General features: G+C 35.9%; 1 protein-coding gene across 1 annotated transcript; it reads right to left on the bottom strand.

Annotated features, from left to right (window-relative positions):
* Positions 1 to 891: 891 nt before the first annotated feature.
* rab22a (RAB22A, member RAS oncogene family) lies at positions 892 to 16,958 on the bottom strand. The gene is made up of 7 exons (XM_055212348.2): positions 16,666 to 16,958; positions 15,324 to 15,403; positions 13,810 to 13,891; positions 10,083 to 10,154; positions 6,691 to 6,797; positions 5,543 to 5,652; positions 892 to 4,964 (listed from the first exon to the last, which is right to left on the bottom strand). Exons 1-7 carry the CDS (start codon positions 16,699 to 16,701, stop codon positions 4,861 to 4,863), a joined length of 591 nt encoding a protein of 196 aa, XP_055068323.1. The 5' UTR covers positions 16,702 to 16,958; the 3' UTR covers positions 892 to 4,860.
* Between the last annotated feature and the right edge of the window lie 45 nt (positions 16,959 to 17,003).

Below are 17,003 nucleotides of genomic sequence, written 5' to 3'. Positions count from 1 at the left end.
TAACTGAGCAGATTGTGAAATACTCAGACGGGCCTGTCTGGCACCAACAACCATGCCATGATAAAAATAGCTTAAAACAGCTCTTTCCCATTCGGACATTCAGACAAAATGTCCAAAATTATTTATTCTCTTTCTCAATACTCAATGGCGAAGCCTTTACTTTCCTCAGTGGCGGCCGGCGACTTCTCTTCCAAAAGGTGGGAATTCAAAATATTTGTTTGTCATATGTGTGTCTCCTCATGTCAAAATGTATGTCCGGTGCATCATGTGAACATATGTGCATAATGCATCATGTCAAAATAGGGGCCTGCTGCACACGTGTCGAAAGGATTTATTATATAAAAAACACTAAAAGAGAAGTGTTAACAAATGAAGTAAATTTTAAGTTGAACCAACTTTTGACTTTTCATAGTGCTGTCACTGAAGCAGTACCCTTTGAAAAGGTCTAAATATGTACCAGTTAGATACATCTGCTAACAATGGTACAAATCTAGAGTGCACTAATCAAATGAACTGATCTAATATGTATTAACATTGATTGCTCACCATTAATTAATTGAGCAACAAACATGTATTGCATTATCACACTACCAGCAGTTTTGTTTAGATGGGTTATTTTACAGTCAGTATGGCAGTTGAACACAAGCTCATGGGTGACGGTTTTACTTTACTCGTGCCAAAGATACTCACATACCACAAGTGTCATATTTATATATATAGCCCAATGGCCAGTACAGCAGGAACGATTCCTGCTGTTAATAGACCCTCAGACCCTCTTCACTTGAAGCACTTACACCCTTTGATTGTAATTATCTACAGCTTCTTGTTTCAAATAAGAATGATTGAAGCCGCTCAATGTACCGATTTAATTTCATTAATGACAAATAAAAATGGATTTTGCATAATTTTATTATTAATAAAGACATTTCCCTTTTGCACATTCACAAATGGCTATTTTCAAGCCTTCATTGCATGACAAAATAACGAAAGAGAAAAGCTAAATGGTAAACAAAAAATTAAATGATCAGGTTAAATTATACTTATACTACTTGTGTGTATAATGTTTGTCAGAAAGGTCTGAAAGACTATTTAATTTACACAATGTGTGGTATCTACAAGTACATTTCACAACTTTCTTAGGGCCAGCCCAAGACTGTTGGCATTGTTCTTCAATCTAAAGACCACATAAACCAAAACCAGACAGCATACTGTCCAGTTTAAGTGTAGCATGTAGTTTCATTCAAAAGCAAAACCTGCGCTCCCAAGCAAGAGGACAGAAAGACTCTGCAAGTGCTTTTCAGCTGGCTAACAATTCAAGAACTTGGCCATGTAGCATTAGTGTGGATCACAGGCTTTGTACGAGACATACACTGAATAAGACATCTAGTCTAATGCATTTCCATATGTTGTAAAGGTCCTTTAATAAGTATAATAAAAACGTGACATTAGTTGGACTGTTTTCCTTCTCAAGATAGTTTTACACGGCATAAAGCACATTAAAAGGTGAAGTTTAGGAGTGATAAACTATTTACTAAGCACAGGTATAAGTCAGTGGACAATCCATTGGCAATTATGCTGTTAAACATTAATAAAGACTGCTTTGGAATATAAAGTTGTAAAGCAAGCTATTTCAAAAAGATCAAAACTACAAAGCAATGTTTAAAAGTGCACTCGCCCCGCCCAAGTACTGCAAGTTCTATTCTTTTTACTTAACAAGAACCAAATGAAAATATTGTAAAGATAAAAATACATTTAAAAAAAATCTGTCGGGGGGGAAACATGAATAAACTCAAAAACATTTTCAGGAAAATTTCTATTGTTATTGCACTTGTGAATCCTAAAAGTCATTGGCAACACTGCATATAGTTTCATAGGATAAATTAAATACTAAACACATGCTGCCACTCCTTGCCAAAACAACATGCCATGTTAATATGTAATGCTATGAACATAATACATACTACAAAATCCACATATCTTTGAAGACAATTAAGAGGTGGTTAGACGTGTTATGTAGTACATTTTACATTGAGTACTGTACATTGCACATTTCAAACTTCATCATTGTGGGTATGCAAATTGTAACAAACTCCGTAAATGTTTTCTATTAACATTTCTACCAACATAAGTTAACATTTGTGAATAATAAATGCTTGATAAATGAGCAATTCAAATAAGACGCCCCCCTCTTCAACAAAATAAACATTAGAGGACTTAAAGGCGGAGTGCACAATGTTTGAAAAACGCTTTGGAAAAGGAGACGGGCCGACTACCAAAACACACTTATAGCCAATCAGCAGTAAGGAGCGTGTCTACTAACCGACATCCTTGCCGGGTTGCGTATGTGTGGGGCGGGTCTTTTAAAAGAAGGTCCAGATTCTATTGGGGTAGGGGCGTGTTTGTTTAGGTGATTTCAAATATCAACATTGGCTTTCAAACATTGTGCACTCCGCCTTTAAAGAAACATTCAGGTAAAACTTGAGGTTAGTGTACTTTAGTTTAGCCAGTAAAGAGTCATTTTGGAGTCAGTAAAAAGCAGAATATTTGGAATAGCATAATGTATGGAGGTTCAGAGTCTTGATTTTTTTTAAACAGGTCTAGTTTCCAGATTCACTTAGATAGTTAAATCATGGTGGATGTGATGGCCAAAACTTATTTTGCGTAAAAAGTTTATGAGATCATTAGGCCATTTGGCAAGACCTTGCAAAATCACATGGGGGCGGTTTCCCGGACAGGGATTAGACTAGTCCTAGACTAAAACATTTTTAAGAGCTGTCCAAACTGAAAACAACTTGCACTGACATATCTTAAAATACATCAGGGCCCTTTATTTTGCCTCAAATTGCATACAGGTAATGTTTTTAGTAAGGCATGTTTGTTAAAACTAGTTATATTTCCTAATTAAACTAAGGCCTAGTCCTGGATTAAGATAATCCCTGTCCGGGAAACCGCCCCCATGATCCAGTAAAAATGTCATATAAGAATGGCAAGGGATCTGAACGGACCCGTTGCCAACTAACACAAATGGTTAAACAGTAATCTCAGAAACATTCAGACGTAAAAAATGTGTTACCAGATTTCTGGCATTCAACTCCCTTAAACTACTAAAACAGAAAACATGTAAGCAGTTGGAAGAGTTATCATATCTAACACTTTAAAACCTCTACATTTCAACGTTCAAGAAGTTTGGGCAACTTTCACAAAGTGCTAACCTCCTAAGACTATTTTGGGGTTAGGAAGAACCAACAAATATAATAACCAAATTGTTTTCGGAGAACATGAAGCAGTGTATTGTCCACGTTTGTGTAAAATAGGTTCCAGCTACACAGAATTAAGTATTATGGTGCAAACATCAAAAAAATGTCATGTCCACATATGTGGACATCCAGGTCTTAGGAGGTTAAAGGGACACTCCACTTTTTTTGAAAATATGCTCCCCCTCCGGCTCCCCCAGAGTCAAACACCCGATTCCCACCATTTTGGAATCCATTCAGCTGATCTCCGCGTCTGGAGCTAGCACTTTTAGCATAGCACAATTCATTGAATCCGATTAGACCATTAGCATCATGCTAAAAAATAACCAAAGAGTTTCAATATTTTTCCTATTTAAAACTTGACTCTTCTGTAGTTACATTGTGTATGAAGACCGACGGAAAATTAAAAACTGCGATTTTCTAGGAGATATGGCTAGGAACTATACTCTCAAACTGGCGTAATAATCAGTGACTTTGCTGATGTAGTGTGTAGTGATATTACTCACTGCCCGAAAATAGTCCCCTTTGTTACTTTCAATAGCAGGGGACTTTTTTCGGGCAGTGCGTAACATCAAAACGGTAAGAATCAAATGTTCAACTCCAGGGGAGCCGGAAAATGAGCAAACCCCCAAAAAAAGTGGAATGTCCCTTTAATGCCCTTAATATATGCAATTCAAGCAGTAACAATTGTGAGCCAATGTAATGCATTTAAGTGCAAACATAAAAGTCTTTTTCAACTACACAGTCCAGTAACAGGCTGTAATATGGCATCTAAAACTGAAGTAAAATTGTCACTATTGCTATATTGACATGCAAACATGTTAATATGCAAATGTTAAATGTAAAATGTTAAGTCCCACCTGTCCCAGCTTGAGGTTAAACTGTTATGTTTAATTTGATATATGCCTTATATTTACACATTTCATTATAAAATAAAATTTTAGGCTTTCCTGCTAATTTATCTCAATGTATTGGAGTATTACCACTAATCTTCATTTTTCTTTCACTTTTAAAGTGTAAATTATAGTGATATTGAACACTTTTTCTTTGATTTTGGGTTATTTTAGAGTGACCAGGTTTTGTGAGAGTCACCACTTTTATATATGTATAAAAATACAATATATATTATCGATGAAGTGCAAAAATATGAAGACAAGAATGCTTGCATTTGGACCAAATGCTAAAATGTAAATATGCAGATAGGCAGACAGTGGCTTTGCAGGACACACATTTCAGAGTATTTGCACAAGAACAAGAGAAAGAGAGAGCGCGAAAGCAAGACAGCACAGTATCTGATCCGTTCAGCAGGTGTTTTTGTTGCCATCTCATTCTGGGCAGCGATCTACAACCGAAATCGATCCCTTGGGACATCTGAACAGGGCAGAGGAATAAGATAAGGTTCAACAAGTGTAGGAAGGCCTTTTCCCTTCTCTGCATCTGGGAGAATAAATCTAATTGCATATCCTAACCGAACTTCTTTTGTTGGCTTCAAAGGGACATTACGTAACTTCCTCCATGACATCACATTCATCCTTTGCTACTTTTCTTTGTTAATAATGGAAAATGAGGGGTCGATGAAGGTTTGGCCGGATCGTTTACGACCACGTCAGCAACAAGTGCGCTCTCTGGTCGACTCTGCGGGTTGGCGTCTTAGTTTGAAGCCCTTGACCGCAGAAGAACCTTCGCCATCTATAACCGGGATCCTTTGACCTGGAATGAAAAAATGAAATAAATGCACCAATTATTGTAATTATTTTAATTGAATTACACATTTTCTATAAGGTGCACAGGGAATAATTACACATTTATTTGATCAGTCAGCGCATAATTTTTTACAGCCACGCTTAAAACATATGGCGGCAATTAGAAACATGTCTGTAAAATGTAAAGTCTGATTGCAGCTTGTACAAAAGTCATAACGTATGGTTTCATGCACCCGCAGGAATGCCTGTCGGGGTAAGAGCCAAAGCCCATAGTAAAAGATACACATAGTGAAACCCATCCAGTGTCTTGGGTCCAAGTGGTGGGAACAAATATCCACCTAAGCACCATTCTCACCACCATCAGAATCAATTATAGATCATGCATTTCATTAAGACTTTAATAATGCAAAGTACAGCATTTATTACAACTACAGTTTTTGAAAGCTCAATCAAGGACAGACAAAATAAAACCAAGCACAGTCAGGTCAAATAAAACTGTGTTGAGTTGTCGCCAAGGTTCTGAATGCCCAATGTTAGATTTTTCAAGTCTTGAAATGAACAATAACTGGTGAAAAATTTACTCACTTATCTGAATAAAGATCTCATTGATGTTAATGGAATTTTTGGCACTGGTTTCAACAAATATGGCATGAATAGAGTCAGCGTAGTCCTTGGCGTCTTTCTCTGTCACCTCTCTGGAAACATGAAATAAAGCAGTGCGATATAAATGAACATGACGCATTTAAAATCATTCTGGCATGTTTGCATTATATTTTGATTTAATGTGTGATACTACATGAGTGGGGTGAACGTTGTTAAACTCGTCTATCTTTTTGTGATGTCGGTGTATGCCACACAAACGGTAAACTATTGTGTGCAAGCTGTCACCTGATCACAGGTGATGATCGGATTGCACCTGTGCTACACCTATCGGCCCGGTCACGTTGACAACATATCAGTTTTCCTTTGGATTAACCACCTAGCCAGTAAGGTTTTCGTATGTTGAAAACTACATTTCATGCTTTTTGAAGAAAATATAAATAGCGTTTGGCTGCACTGCTATGACGCAAAGATGTTTTGAGTGGCTGTAAGAGTATAGCTATACAGTATTTTAGTGAATCCTTATGTGGTTTTCTGGGTGGTTCTTAAAGATTTGTTGGGATTTTTATATAACAGGACACCCAGCTGCTAATACACTTTCAAGTACAGCCCTGTTTTGACATACAATTTTCTCCTGGTGGACGAATAAAGGAACAAAACATCACAGTTTATTTTGACAATGGGAATCTCGAGCAATATCTAGGGAATATTTTATAGGCATCAGTTTTTACACCTCCTGTGCCCGACTGAACAATCGAAAGAATTTTCCCAGATATTTATTGCTCGAATGCTTGCGGCACAATCGCTATTCCTCAGATTCAACGTCTTGGCCTTTATAGTCTTGAGATGTAAATTACCACCGCATTGACAGCCAACTAGTGCTGCCAAAAAAAGCAATGGTGAACCAAGACGTATCATTGGACCTGTGGGAAGAATGAAGCAATTTCAACTGGAAAGATAAATTGCAGACAGGGTGGATTTTTTCACACAAGTCGTGCAAATGGTAACACAGTGTGCGTGTGCTTCTTTTGCCGACTTCAAATTGAGTTGACAGCCACTGTGGGCGCATCCCTTCAATCTGAATGGATATGACGGGATGTGGTGTCTTTTGTGGGGTAGACGATGAAATTCACCTGGCATCTGAGAGATCGCATTTATTGCCAGCAATGGCAACAACTATGTTGGGTGGTCCGTGCTGGCGAAGTTCCTTCACCCAGTTCTTTAAAGTCTGAAATGATTCCTGTGTGTGAGAGAAAGAGATATTTAAGCTTAAAATGTCAAAGGTTGGTGCATCAACTGCTTTGCAATTTATAGTTGAAAAATTTAAATAATGTCATAATCTATTAACCATCATGTTACATTAAATGTATATGTATTGTGATTAGGTTTTTTAATACATGCAACACAATCTCCAGCTTACTATTTTTGATACACTGACAGTGAATGGTGATCAGCGGCTACAAAACGTGCTTGTAAATCATATTTTATATCTTCTAAGGCCAGGCTGACACTACAGATTTTTAATTAATTATTATGAAATCTGGTTGCAGCGTGCACATTAATAGAATCTAGACAGATTTTTCTCTCTTAAATCTTAAACATGCTCACACTACAAGATTTGATTATCATGGTGCATCACACACTACAGGATATTATTAAGATTATCGTTCCAGTAACACCTAAAACATTTAAGCTTTTTCAACTTAAAATTTTAATTTAAAGGATTAGTCCATTTTCTTTAAGAAATCCAGATAATTTACTCACCACCATGTCATCCAAAATGTTGATGTCTCTCTTTGTTCAGTCGAGAAGAAATTATGTTTTTTGAGGAAAACATTTCAGGAATTTTCAAAATTTTAATGGACCCCAATACTTAACAGTTTTAATGAAGTTTAAAATTGCAGTTTCAAAGGACTCTCAACGATCCCAAAGGAGGCACAAGGGTCTTATCCAGCGAAACATTTTTGGCAAGAAAAAAAAAATGCACCCTTAAACCACAACCTCCCGTCCTCCTCCGGTCCTGTGACGCGCCAGCGCGACCTCGCATAATTGCGTAATGACATTGAAAGGTCACGTGTTACATATATGAAACGCACATTTGCGGACCATTTTAAACAATAAACTGACACAAAGACATTAATTACATCAACATTTTGGATGACATGGTGGCGAGTAAATTATCTGGATTTCTTTTAAGAAAATGGACTAATCCTTTAAAGGTGCTGTAGAATGTAAAACTGTATTTACCTAGGCATAGATGAATAATAAAAAATGTCTACATGGTAATGACATATTGTGAGCCTCAAACATGATGTTTCCTCCTTTTAACTCTTTCCCCGCCATTGACGAGAATTTCCGGCTTTCCGCAATACCGCTATTATCCACCTGGTGGTGCACTTACCCAACTTTTACAACCCGGAAGTAACGCCTCACGTGAAAGAGAAAGAACTCTGCGCATGTTTTTAAGATCGCTCTGAATCTGATCTCTATCAAGTCCTTCACAAAAAAGGAATTATCTCAGCTTTTGTGTTTTTTAAGAAACCTACCCATATTTGAGAGGTGATAAAAAGAGAACTAATGAAGGCAAAATGAAATGTTTTTTTTTTGTTTGAAAGCAAAGGGTCTGTTCTTTCATTTGATATATTGTATGTTTATATATTTAAAGAAGAACATTTTCTGGAAGGCATTAAACTTTTGTGAAAATCATGAAAAATGCTGGCGCTGGCAACTTTTTTAAAAAACGCTGGTGGGGAAAGAGTTAATGTTAACCTCGTGCACCGACTGTGACATTAAAATCATAATGTACGCCCCAATATTACATTTCACATTAAATTAATAACAATGTTGTAACAATGCTAAAAACAAAGTTGTGACTGCCAAGCTAACACTATATGCTAGTTAATGCTAATGTTTAGGCTGCCAAGTTCTACTATTGACGTTACAGTCTACTGAACTAAACTGTTCTGTGCAACAGCCAATGAGAGCAGAGCTCAACATTATTATTCATGACCCTTTCAATTAAGGTAATAATGGATGTTTCTGGATCATTTTTGCACTTAAAGGTGCAGTGTGTAATTTTTAGAAGGATATTTTGACAGAAATGCAAAATAATATACAAAACTATATTATCAGGGGTGTATAAAGACCTTTTATAATGAACCGTTATGTGTTTATTACCTTAGAACGAGACGTTTTTATCTACATACACATAGGGTCCCCTTACATGGAAGTTGCCATTTTGTGCTGCCCCTTTTTCTACAGAAGCCCCTAAAGGACAATTTTTTTATTAAGTTGTTTCCGATGATGACACATTTGTCCGGTGGCGGCTACCGTAGCTTCTCTATGTGTTTTTAAAGTCCACTGCTCACCCCTCGCTAAGCCATTGGTTGCAATTCGCAACCTTACCACTAGATGCCGCTAAAATTGACACACTGCACCTTTAATAAAGTCACATACCTTCTATGTAGATATTAGAGAACAATTTAACATATTATTTCAATGAATTCTTTCTTTGGCACCTTTAAGTAGACATTTTATGAGGAAAAAACTTAAAACACCTAAAACATGTAAGTTTTTTCAACCTAAAATTTTCATTTAAAGTGAGAAAAAACTTTTTTAGTTGAAAAAAACTTTTTACAGCGCAGCTGTCTTATCTCCACACTTCTGTAAGCTGTTTCTCCTTCTCCACTGGCTACCAGATGCATACAGCAGCTTGTTTATTTGGTTGCTGTTTCAAAATATTTGCCGTTCACCGTATCGCTCATTGGCTATTGCAAAAGAACTGACGTAATCATTGATTTAAATGTATAATATCAATCATGTTTGATATGAGGGGGTGGTCTCCGATATGCTTGAGAGCAGATCAGGAGGTGTAAAATTTGATTTGTAAACGTCACGTTACATGATAATCTAAACCGAACATTGGAACAGATCTAGGCACTGGACTCGATTTTCTCTCGGATTCTCGGGAGGGGAAAATCAGGCCGAAAATCCTGTAGTGTGATCCTGGCTTTTATCCATACAAGAATAAACAAAAATGCACATTACTACTCACTGAACATCTTGCAATTTACCATGACTCAAATCTTATTGCACGGTTCCACATGATTAAACATTTTTTGTTTCAAGACCCTGTGGCATTTGGTGTCAATTATGTATCGTACCCTCACAGTTAGTTTATATGAACTTAAATTTCAGTCACACAAGTCAAATAATATAGAACTTTTTTGATGTTCAGTTAATGGTGACCAGAAAAAAATGCACAGTAGACGCAGACCAGAAAACTTCTTCTAAAGCCAAAATAGCTTTGTGTGTACTGAAAATTAAGTTACGACTCATTGCAATTCATGCTTTCAGCCCATAACTCATTTTGTGTTCCTCACACGCATGCAAAAAAAAAAAAAAACTTATTCGAATGACTTGAGAGTGAGTAGATGATGACAGAATTCATTGTGGGATGAACTATCTCTAATAACTTTAACAGTAGAAAGATTTGTGTTGTTATAATGAAGAGACATTTCAGTACCTCTTTAGTGATGTCATACACTATGATAGCCGCCGCAGAGCCTCTGTAGTACATAGGAGCAAGGGCGCGAAACTGGATGGAGCGTGCACATGAAAGGAAAGAAAAGTTACACCAGTATTTACAAAAGGTGCAAGACCCCATCATCACTGATAACATCCTGGCGACCGATCTCAACTTACATGTGCTTATTATCACAACTTTGAAAGAATTTGTACATTTTGGCAGAGTTTCCCTTTGAGTTTCGCACCAAATTAAATGGACAAACCAAAAACAAACGAACGCGTGTTATTCCAGTATGTTCCTTACAGATTTCACACAGAACTCGGAGTCACCGTTAAAGCCTAAAGGAGAACTTGTGTTTCGGATAGTCGTGCCAAAGGGGCTTGAGTTAGGAGCTGTAGAAAAGGCACATCAACACATGTGGGACCCATCAGAGGAAAGATGAGCATGATGTGTCAGACCGAGTTAGTGTTTTAATCATTATGAAATAGCATATTTGGGTTTTTCACCAGCCGGTCATCAGAAATAAAAAAATAAGACGCAGATTAATAAAAACAAGCTGGATCGAGTATGCCATTACACTGGGGGGAGCAAAAAGAGGGTAAAAGTGCAGTAGAGAGAGAGTGATTTAGAGAGAGATGGTAGGACTAGGAAAAGAGACCAAGTAAGAAAACATGAGAAGAAACCTTGTTTTTCGAGAAGAACTTAATTCTGTGAAGTTTAGGTCTGAAAAATAATACTGCAATTAGCTGATGCGCGTCACTACAACCCTCAAACTCAAATAGATGCTATTAAAAAAATTAATTTGTACGTTTTGGCACATAATTGGGATCTTACAGGTTTACAAATGACTGCGGTTTTAAATGCGTGCCAAGAGCTGTGAATGTTTTCACAGTAAATTTAATGCTTATTTGTGCTTATTAACAGAATATTTAATGAAAAATCATCGTTCAATGCACAAAAAACAATTATAAAGTGTTTTATGAATGTGGAATTTGGAGCAATGGTGCAACAACGTAAATTCATTTTTTTATTTCATTTAAGCCAAAGTTCGAAGCTGTGATCAATGCACCAGTAATACATGGGCTCACCTAAGATAACATATACGAATAACAATTCAACTCTTTAAACAATTCAAAGTATATTATTTTATTTAAAAAATAATCTGAATTAGAATTGGATTTGAATTTATACACCGGCTGCAGCCAAAAAAGAGAGCCAGAAAAGATCTGCTTTTTGCCAATAAAATAAATAAATCCCCTTGACGGACACACTTTGTTGCTGATTTTGGCCCTTGAACTCACTAGAAAAGGAAGAGGAAATGTTTCGACTTAGTTGCAGATACGGTAATGTCCAAGACCACACATTTTTAAAACTGACTAGTATGTGGGTTGCCTAACTAGTACATCAAACCCTATATAATGATTTTATATATATGCTTTATTCTGATTGCAGGGTTCTCACACCTTAGTTAACCTTAAATTCAAGGACCTTTCAAGGACTTTCCAGGTCCAATACACTCAAATTCAAGGACTAAATGTAGGGACACATTTCAATTCAGAGCAAGGTTACATCGTGTTACCTTTTAAGATACATTGTTACAGTTTCCTTTTGAGGGAACTCGCCCTGCGTCACTGTGTTGACACTTTGGAGACGCCTCCAAGGGGAAGTGCGACTGAATGTGTATATCAAATTCAACCAATGGTGAGGCTTAACGACAAAGACTTTTATTATATTATCCTACACTACACAGGGAATAATATGGATTTTTCCAGAAAACTTAGATTCAAGCACTTTCAATGATCTGTATCTATGTATGTATATTTTCAAAAACTTCCAGAGCCTTGGAATTTTTTTCCCCAGATTCACAAACTTTCAAGGATTTCAGGGACCCGTGGGAACCATGTGATTTGTTATTTTTCTGTAAAATGCACACCTAACCAGTCAAATATGTAGGGAATAAATGACGACAGGCTGTTGAATTATTTGGAAAAAAATGCACACCCAAGGTGGTAATGCCGTTACACCGAAGGTGTGCATTATTTTCAAACAATTCAATGGACTGGATTCAATTATTCTGCTTTTGTACCACGGACCTACTGAATGCTGTATTCTGATTGGCTGAGAAATGTTTCACGGGTGTTGATTATTTTTCAATAACCGCACGCCTAACCTTTAAAATGTCTTAAAAATAGGCACCAGAGCAATATTTTTGGTAACCGTGGTATAAGCGGAATAATTGACTCCGGTCCTTTGAATTATTTGAAAATAATGCACACCCGTTTAGGGTCACGTTTACGCACCAATCTTTATCGATAGATTTAAAAAATGTGTAATAATTTGATTTCAAACTATCATAGTTTTCACCACAAATGTAGTCTACTCTGCTGAATAGGTTTTTTTTATTTTAAACATAAGAATTGCTAAAGAAAAAATCTAGATAAAGGGTTGATTTATGTCTCATCCCATTCGTTTTAAAAAACACCCACAAAGTAAAGACATGGCGCACAGCCATTCACAATCTCTCCAGTGTTGTTCCGAAAAGCAATGTGCCAGATAATTATTCAATCAGTAGTCTGACAGCATAAGAAAAGCCAGCTACAGCTTCTGCCAGGGTACAAGAATCTGTGAATAAAACTGTCTGACATAACAATCGGAGACAGAGAGAGAAAGAGACACAGAGAGAGAGAGAGAGAGAGAGAGAGAGAGAGAGAGAGAGAGACAAAGGGGTTCTGGCTTCAGTTTCTCTTCTATAACTTTTATCTCTGACAAAGCGTTTCATCCCATCAGCCTCTGGGGCAAAGCGAAGCAGACATGACCCCTTCTACCAATGCGATGATGATGATGATGAACTTGCACCATCCTCACCACTGGGAAAATATCAAAGCATTAAACACTACCAGATGAGGAGATGAGAAGAGGCAGGCCAGAAATCAAAGGCTTTACCATTGCGCGGTCCCCATACGCTTTATTTGGTTAAAAAATGTGTCTTTCCAGAGACACAAAATTTTTTGTGTTTTTCTAAAAGCAAAGCAGTGTAAATTGCATACATGAATTCTTCATAATAATTTATTATGTCAAAAACTCATTATTTGTACAATCTCAGCATACTTTGTGAATATTTTCAAGAGAATTTTCTGTGTGAAATCTGACCTTTTGCACAATGCAGTGCAGCTGGACAATGACACAAATAACGAAATACTGTATCACCAAATGTTCTTTGTTTTATGTTATTTTTTATTTTAAGGTTTAAATAAACAAAGTTTCATAATTTCAGTGTGGTCTCAGATTTTTGGATCTGTCTTTAAATGCAAAAAAGAGATGAAATTCCTTAACACTGGAATAACATTGGAATGATTCTGTTTTTCTTGCAGCTTGTGTGGGCCGCTTGGCATTCTACATTTAGCATCACATAACATCATAGACAAACATGAGAGGAGATCAGATTCCAAATAAGCACAAGACTGCTGTCAAATTGTAAGCAGCGATAAATATCTGCCACATTTTGACTCAAATTCAAATGCTACTTATGAGCATTTTGTATATGTGAAATATATAAATTTGATCTCTTCTGGTGTGTAAAGATATATTCATACACACAAACAACAAGTGAAATAAGCACTGCAATACTGCCCTCTGTTGGAATATAAACATATCAGAAATACAGTACTTATATAATATATGGATAGTATATACTCAAGCACATGTGTTTGTAGTTTTTATTTACCCTTTCTTGTCCTGCTGTGTCCCAAATGAGGTATTTGTGAAGCTCATTTTGGTACTGCACAGTCTTGGTCATAAAAGATGCTCTGAAAACAAGTCAAAATCATTTTAAAACACATGCAAGCATCTTATGTTGATGCCTATACACTGCCTTTATTTGACGTATTGTCTGATAAACCTTTACGTTCGGCCAGTAAATCTTTCTGCTCCTTAAATTAATTTTTCCTAAAGAAAAGCCACAAATATGTAAAGCCAGATGGTAAAATGACCAATTATTGTGATATTACGCTGTTACGCATAACAACAACGGCATGCAATCTTATTCAAACAGTATCATGAGGTGTCAGGGTTACTGCTGGGCTGCAGATCTATCTTAACAAAACTGAACATTGTATCTCAATTTTTTTTTACAAAGAGACAGATGAGCAAAAACAGCATGAATTTTTATTGATCAATTAATATCCTATACTTTTATCTAATGAATAAAATACCTTACAGATGGAACATATCTGCCTCGGCCAATAAAAAACCCATATCGGTCAACCACTAAGTGTGTTATTATGACGCCTGTAACTGTTCCTTGTTTGATTTTGCTTTAGTTTACTGTTGGGGAGTAATTTAAAACTGTAAAGTATCCCAGCGCTGTCCTATATCAATAATAAATCCTATTCAATTTTGATTCGTGTAATTTAACTAAATAAATCAGTCACACACTACGTAAGTGTAAAGCGTATCCTGTTTTAAACAATCCACATGGTATATTGAATTACCTAAAGGCTTACTGAAAAGAAAACGCTATCAAATGTTGACTCAGACGATTAAACAATATGCCAAGTAACATATCAAACTATAATGGAAATGAAGAAATTTTTTTAAAATGTTGTTTGGATTGTGCCCATAAAGATGTATAGATTTAGCTAGAATGATGTTAATATTACATTTAAAGAAAGATATTATTATTACATAATTAAAACAAATAACCAAGCAGGTTATTTTCTTTAAAACAGCGCCTTCCAACACATACTCCTTTTCAATGTAATAAATATCAAATTTTGTTTGCTTGAAACTAAGGGCCAAGACTTGTGGTGTTTGTAGTGTCCCAGTCGTCAAAATGTACACTTTAGAATATGGCAAAAACGGCATTACAGTAGAGCTGCCTAACGATTAGTCGTTAGCTGCGACTAATCGTTTGCAGAATAAAAGTTCTTGTTTACATATTAAAAATGTGTGTGTAATGAGTTTAATATATGCACACACATGCATGTATATATTTAAGAAATATTTGCATGTGTATAAACATTTGTATATTTACATAATTTACATAATTTATAAATATAAATATTTATTATATCAATATTTTTTTTTATTATGCATACATGTGTTTGTATGTATATATACATAATATTTGTTGATGTACTGCGTATTATAATTATGTAAACAAAAACTTTTATTCTGTAAACATCTTTAGGCAGCCCTATATTAGAGTAAAACACTGTGGGTGTTTCGCAATGATCTTACCCAATCGTGGGATTAATGTTAGGGTCAAAACTATCCTCCACAAACCTCCACACGATACTTGACTTTCCAACCCCCGTTTCCTATAAAACAAGACCAAAATTGGTAGACAATATACACAGCATTTTAGATCAACTCATATTTACATATTGCAACAATACATATTTGTCCACATCGTGTGGACAAGTATTAGTTTAATGTATAATTTTTTTTTGTATAGCATCTATTGACTAAGCTTAATCTGATCCATTTTCAAATTAAAATTTATTAACAAGTACACATCATGTGATTACCAACTTCGTTAACTTAAGATACTAGCTGTTGCATCTCATGTCAGCTCTGAGAAAAATGAGGAAGATAATCTAAATAGGTTTTTAATAACCGAAAGAAAAAGTATTTTAATATACTTAAGTATTTACTATAGCAGCCTTAGTAAAATTCCTAGAAACTAGTGTTTTTGAACCTTAAAGGGATAGTTTACCCCAATTCTGTCATCATTTACTCAACCTCATGTTGTCCTGAACCTGTATGAGTTTGTTATTTATTTTGATAAACACAAAAGAAGATATTTTGATAAATGATGGTAAGCACACAGCTGCTTTAACCATTGACTTACATAGTAGGAAGTATTATGGAAGTATTGTGATAAATGATGGTTAGCACACAGTTAATGGTACCCATTCAATTCCATTGCATTTGTTTTTCCTACTATGGAAGTCAATGGTTACAATCAGCTGTGTGCTTACCATCATTTATTAAAATATCTTCTTTTGTGTTATTCAGAAAAAAGAAATTCATACAGATTTAGAATAACATGAAAATGAAAAAATGATGACAGACGTTTCATTTTTGGGCGAACTACCCCTTTAACATAGTAAAAATTACAGTATATACTGCTAATACCCTAATACTGCTTAATGCAAGAGTGTATAATTTTACAAATTGTAGTAATTATTACTATACTGCACTACTGCATACTAAAGGAAATACTCAAGTATACCACAGTATTTTTTCATGTGGGTGGGTTTAAAAATATTGCTGTTAAAAGCAGGCTGAGTCTAAAAACATCAAGGTGTGAAATGCATGCTAGCGTGAAAGAGTAACACAACCCAAGACATTTCACATCCCCACTTGAATTGGGTCAATGACGTCACCAGCTCTTAAATATTACCATAGTACCTCAGCTTGCACAACAGGTAAAACCACCGAGCACTTTCTTTTGCAAGTCATAACTTGTGATTACACATTAATGATCAAGTATAAAAAGCGATCAAAAGGCAACACGCACAAAAAATGCAATCCACCGCCCTCAAGTCAACTAATAAAAAGTGAACGGTTATCTTACCCCAAGCAGGCATACTTTCAACTCTCTTAGAGACATGTTCACCTCCAAACTAATAAAAACTTGCCGAACATTCCAGTTACGTTCATAAACCCGATCGACAACAATTTCTATTTGACGTAAGCTAAAAAAAAAACACAAACACAGATCGTGTATCCACACAATAGTATCAAATATTTGCTCTTTAGCAAAACACGCAATATAACGCGGTTGTGTGATAAAGTAACACAACTAGAGCTTTTTTTTAAGACAGTTAAATGGTTTAGATGTTAAATTAGTGATCGATTAGTCGCGACGCGAGCTGCTCGCCCGTCGCCATCTTGAACTCCGGCTGACGAGTC

Source organism: Misgurnus anguillicaudatus, chromosome 8, assembly GCF_027580225.2.
Source record: "Misgurnus anguillicaudatus chromosome 8, ASM2758022v2, whole genome shotgun sequence".
In the NCBI taxonomy this organism is placed as follows: Eukaryota; Metazoa; Chordata; class Actinopteri; order Cypriniformes; family Cobitidae; genus Misgurnus; species Misgurnus anguillicaudatus.
Note: the sequence above shows the minus strand (reverse complement) of the source record. Positions and strands in the feature narration are given on the sequence as shown.

What these genes read in the sequence shown, in the direction of transcription:
- rab22a (XM_055212348.2), bottom strand. Translation starts at nt 16,701, where the DNA reads ATGTCTCTAAGAGAGTTGAAAGTATGCCTGCTTGGG. An exon ending in TGAAAGTATGCCTGCTTGGG is followed by an intron (nt 15,404 to 16,665) that starts GTAAGATAACCG and finishes CTTGTTTTATAG; the next exon opens with GAAACGGGGGTTGGAAAGTC. An exon ending in TGCGATCTCTCAGATGCCAG is followed by an intron (nt 5,653 to 6,690) that starts GTGAATTTCATC and finishes TCATGTTTCCAG; the next exon opens with AGAGGTGACAGAGAAAGACG.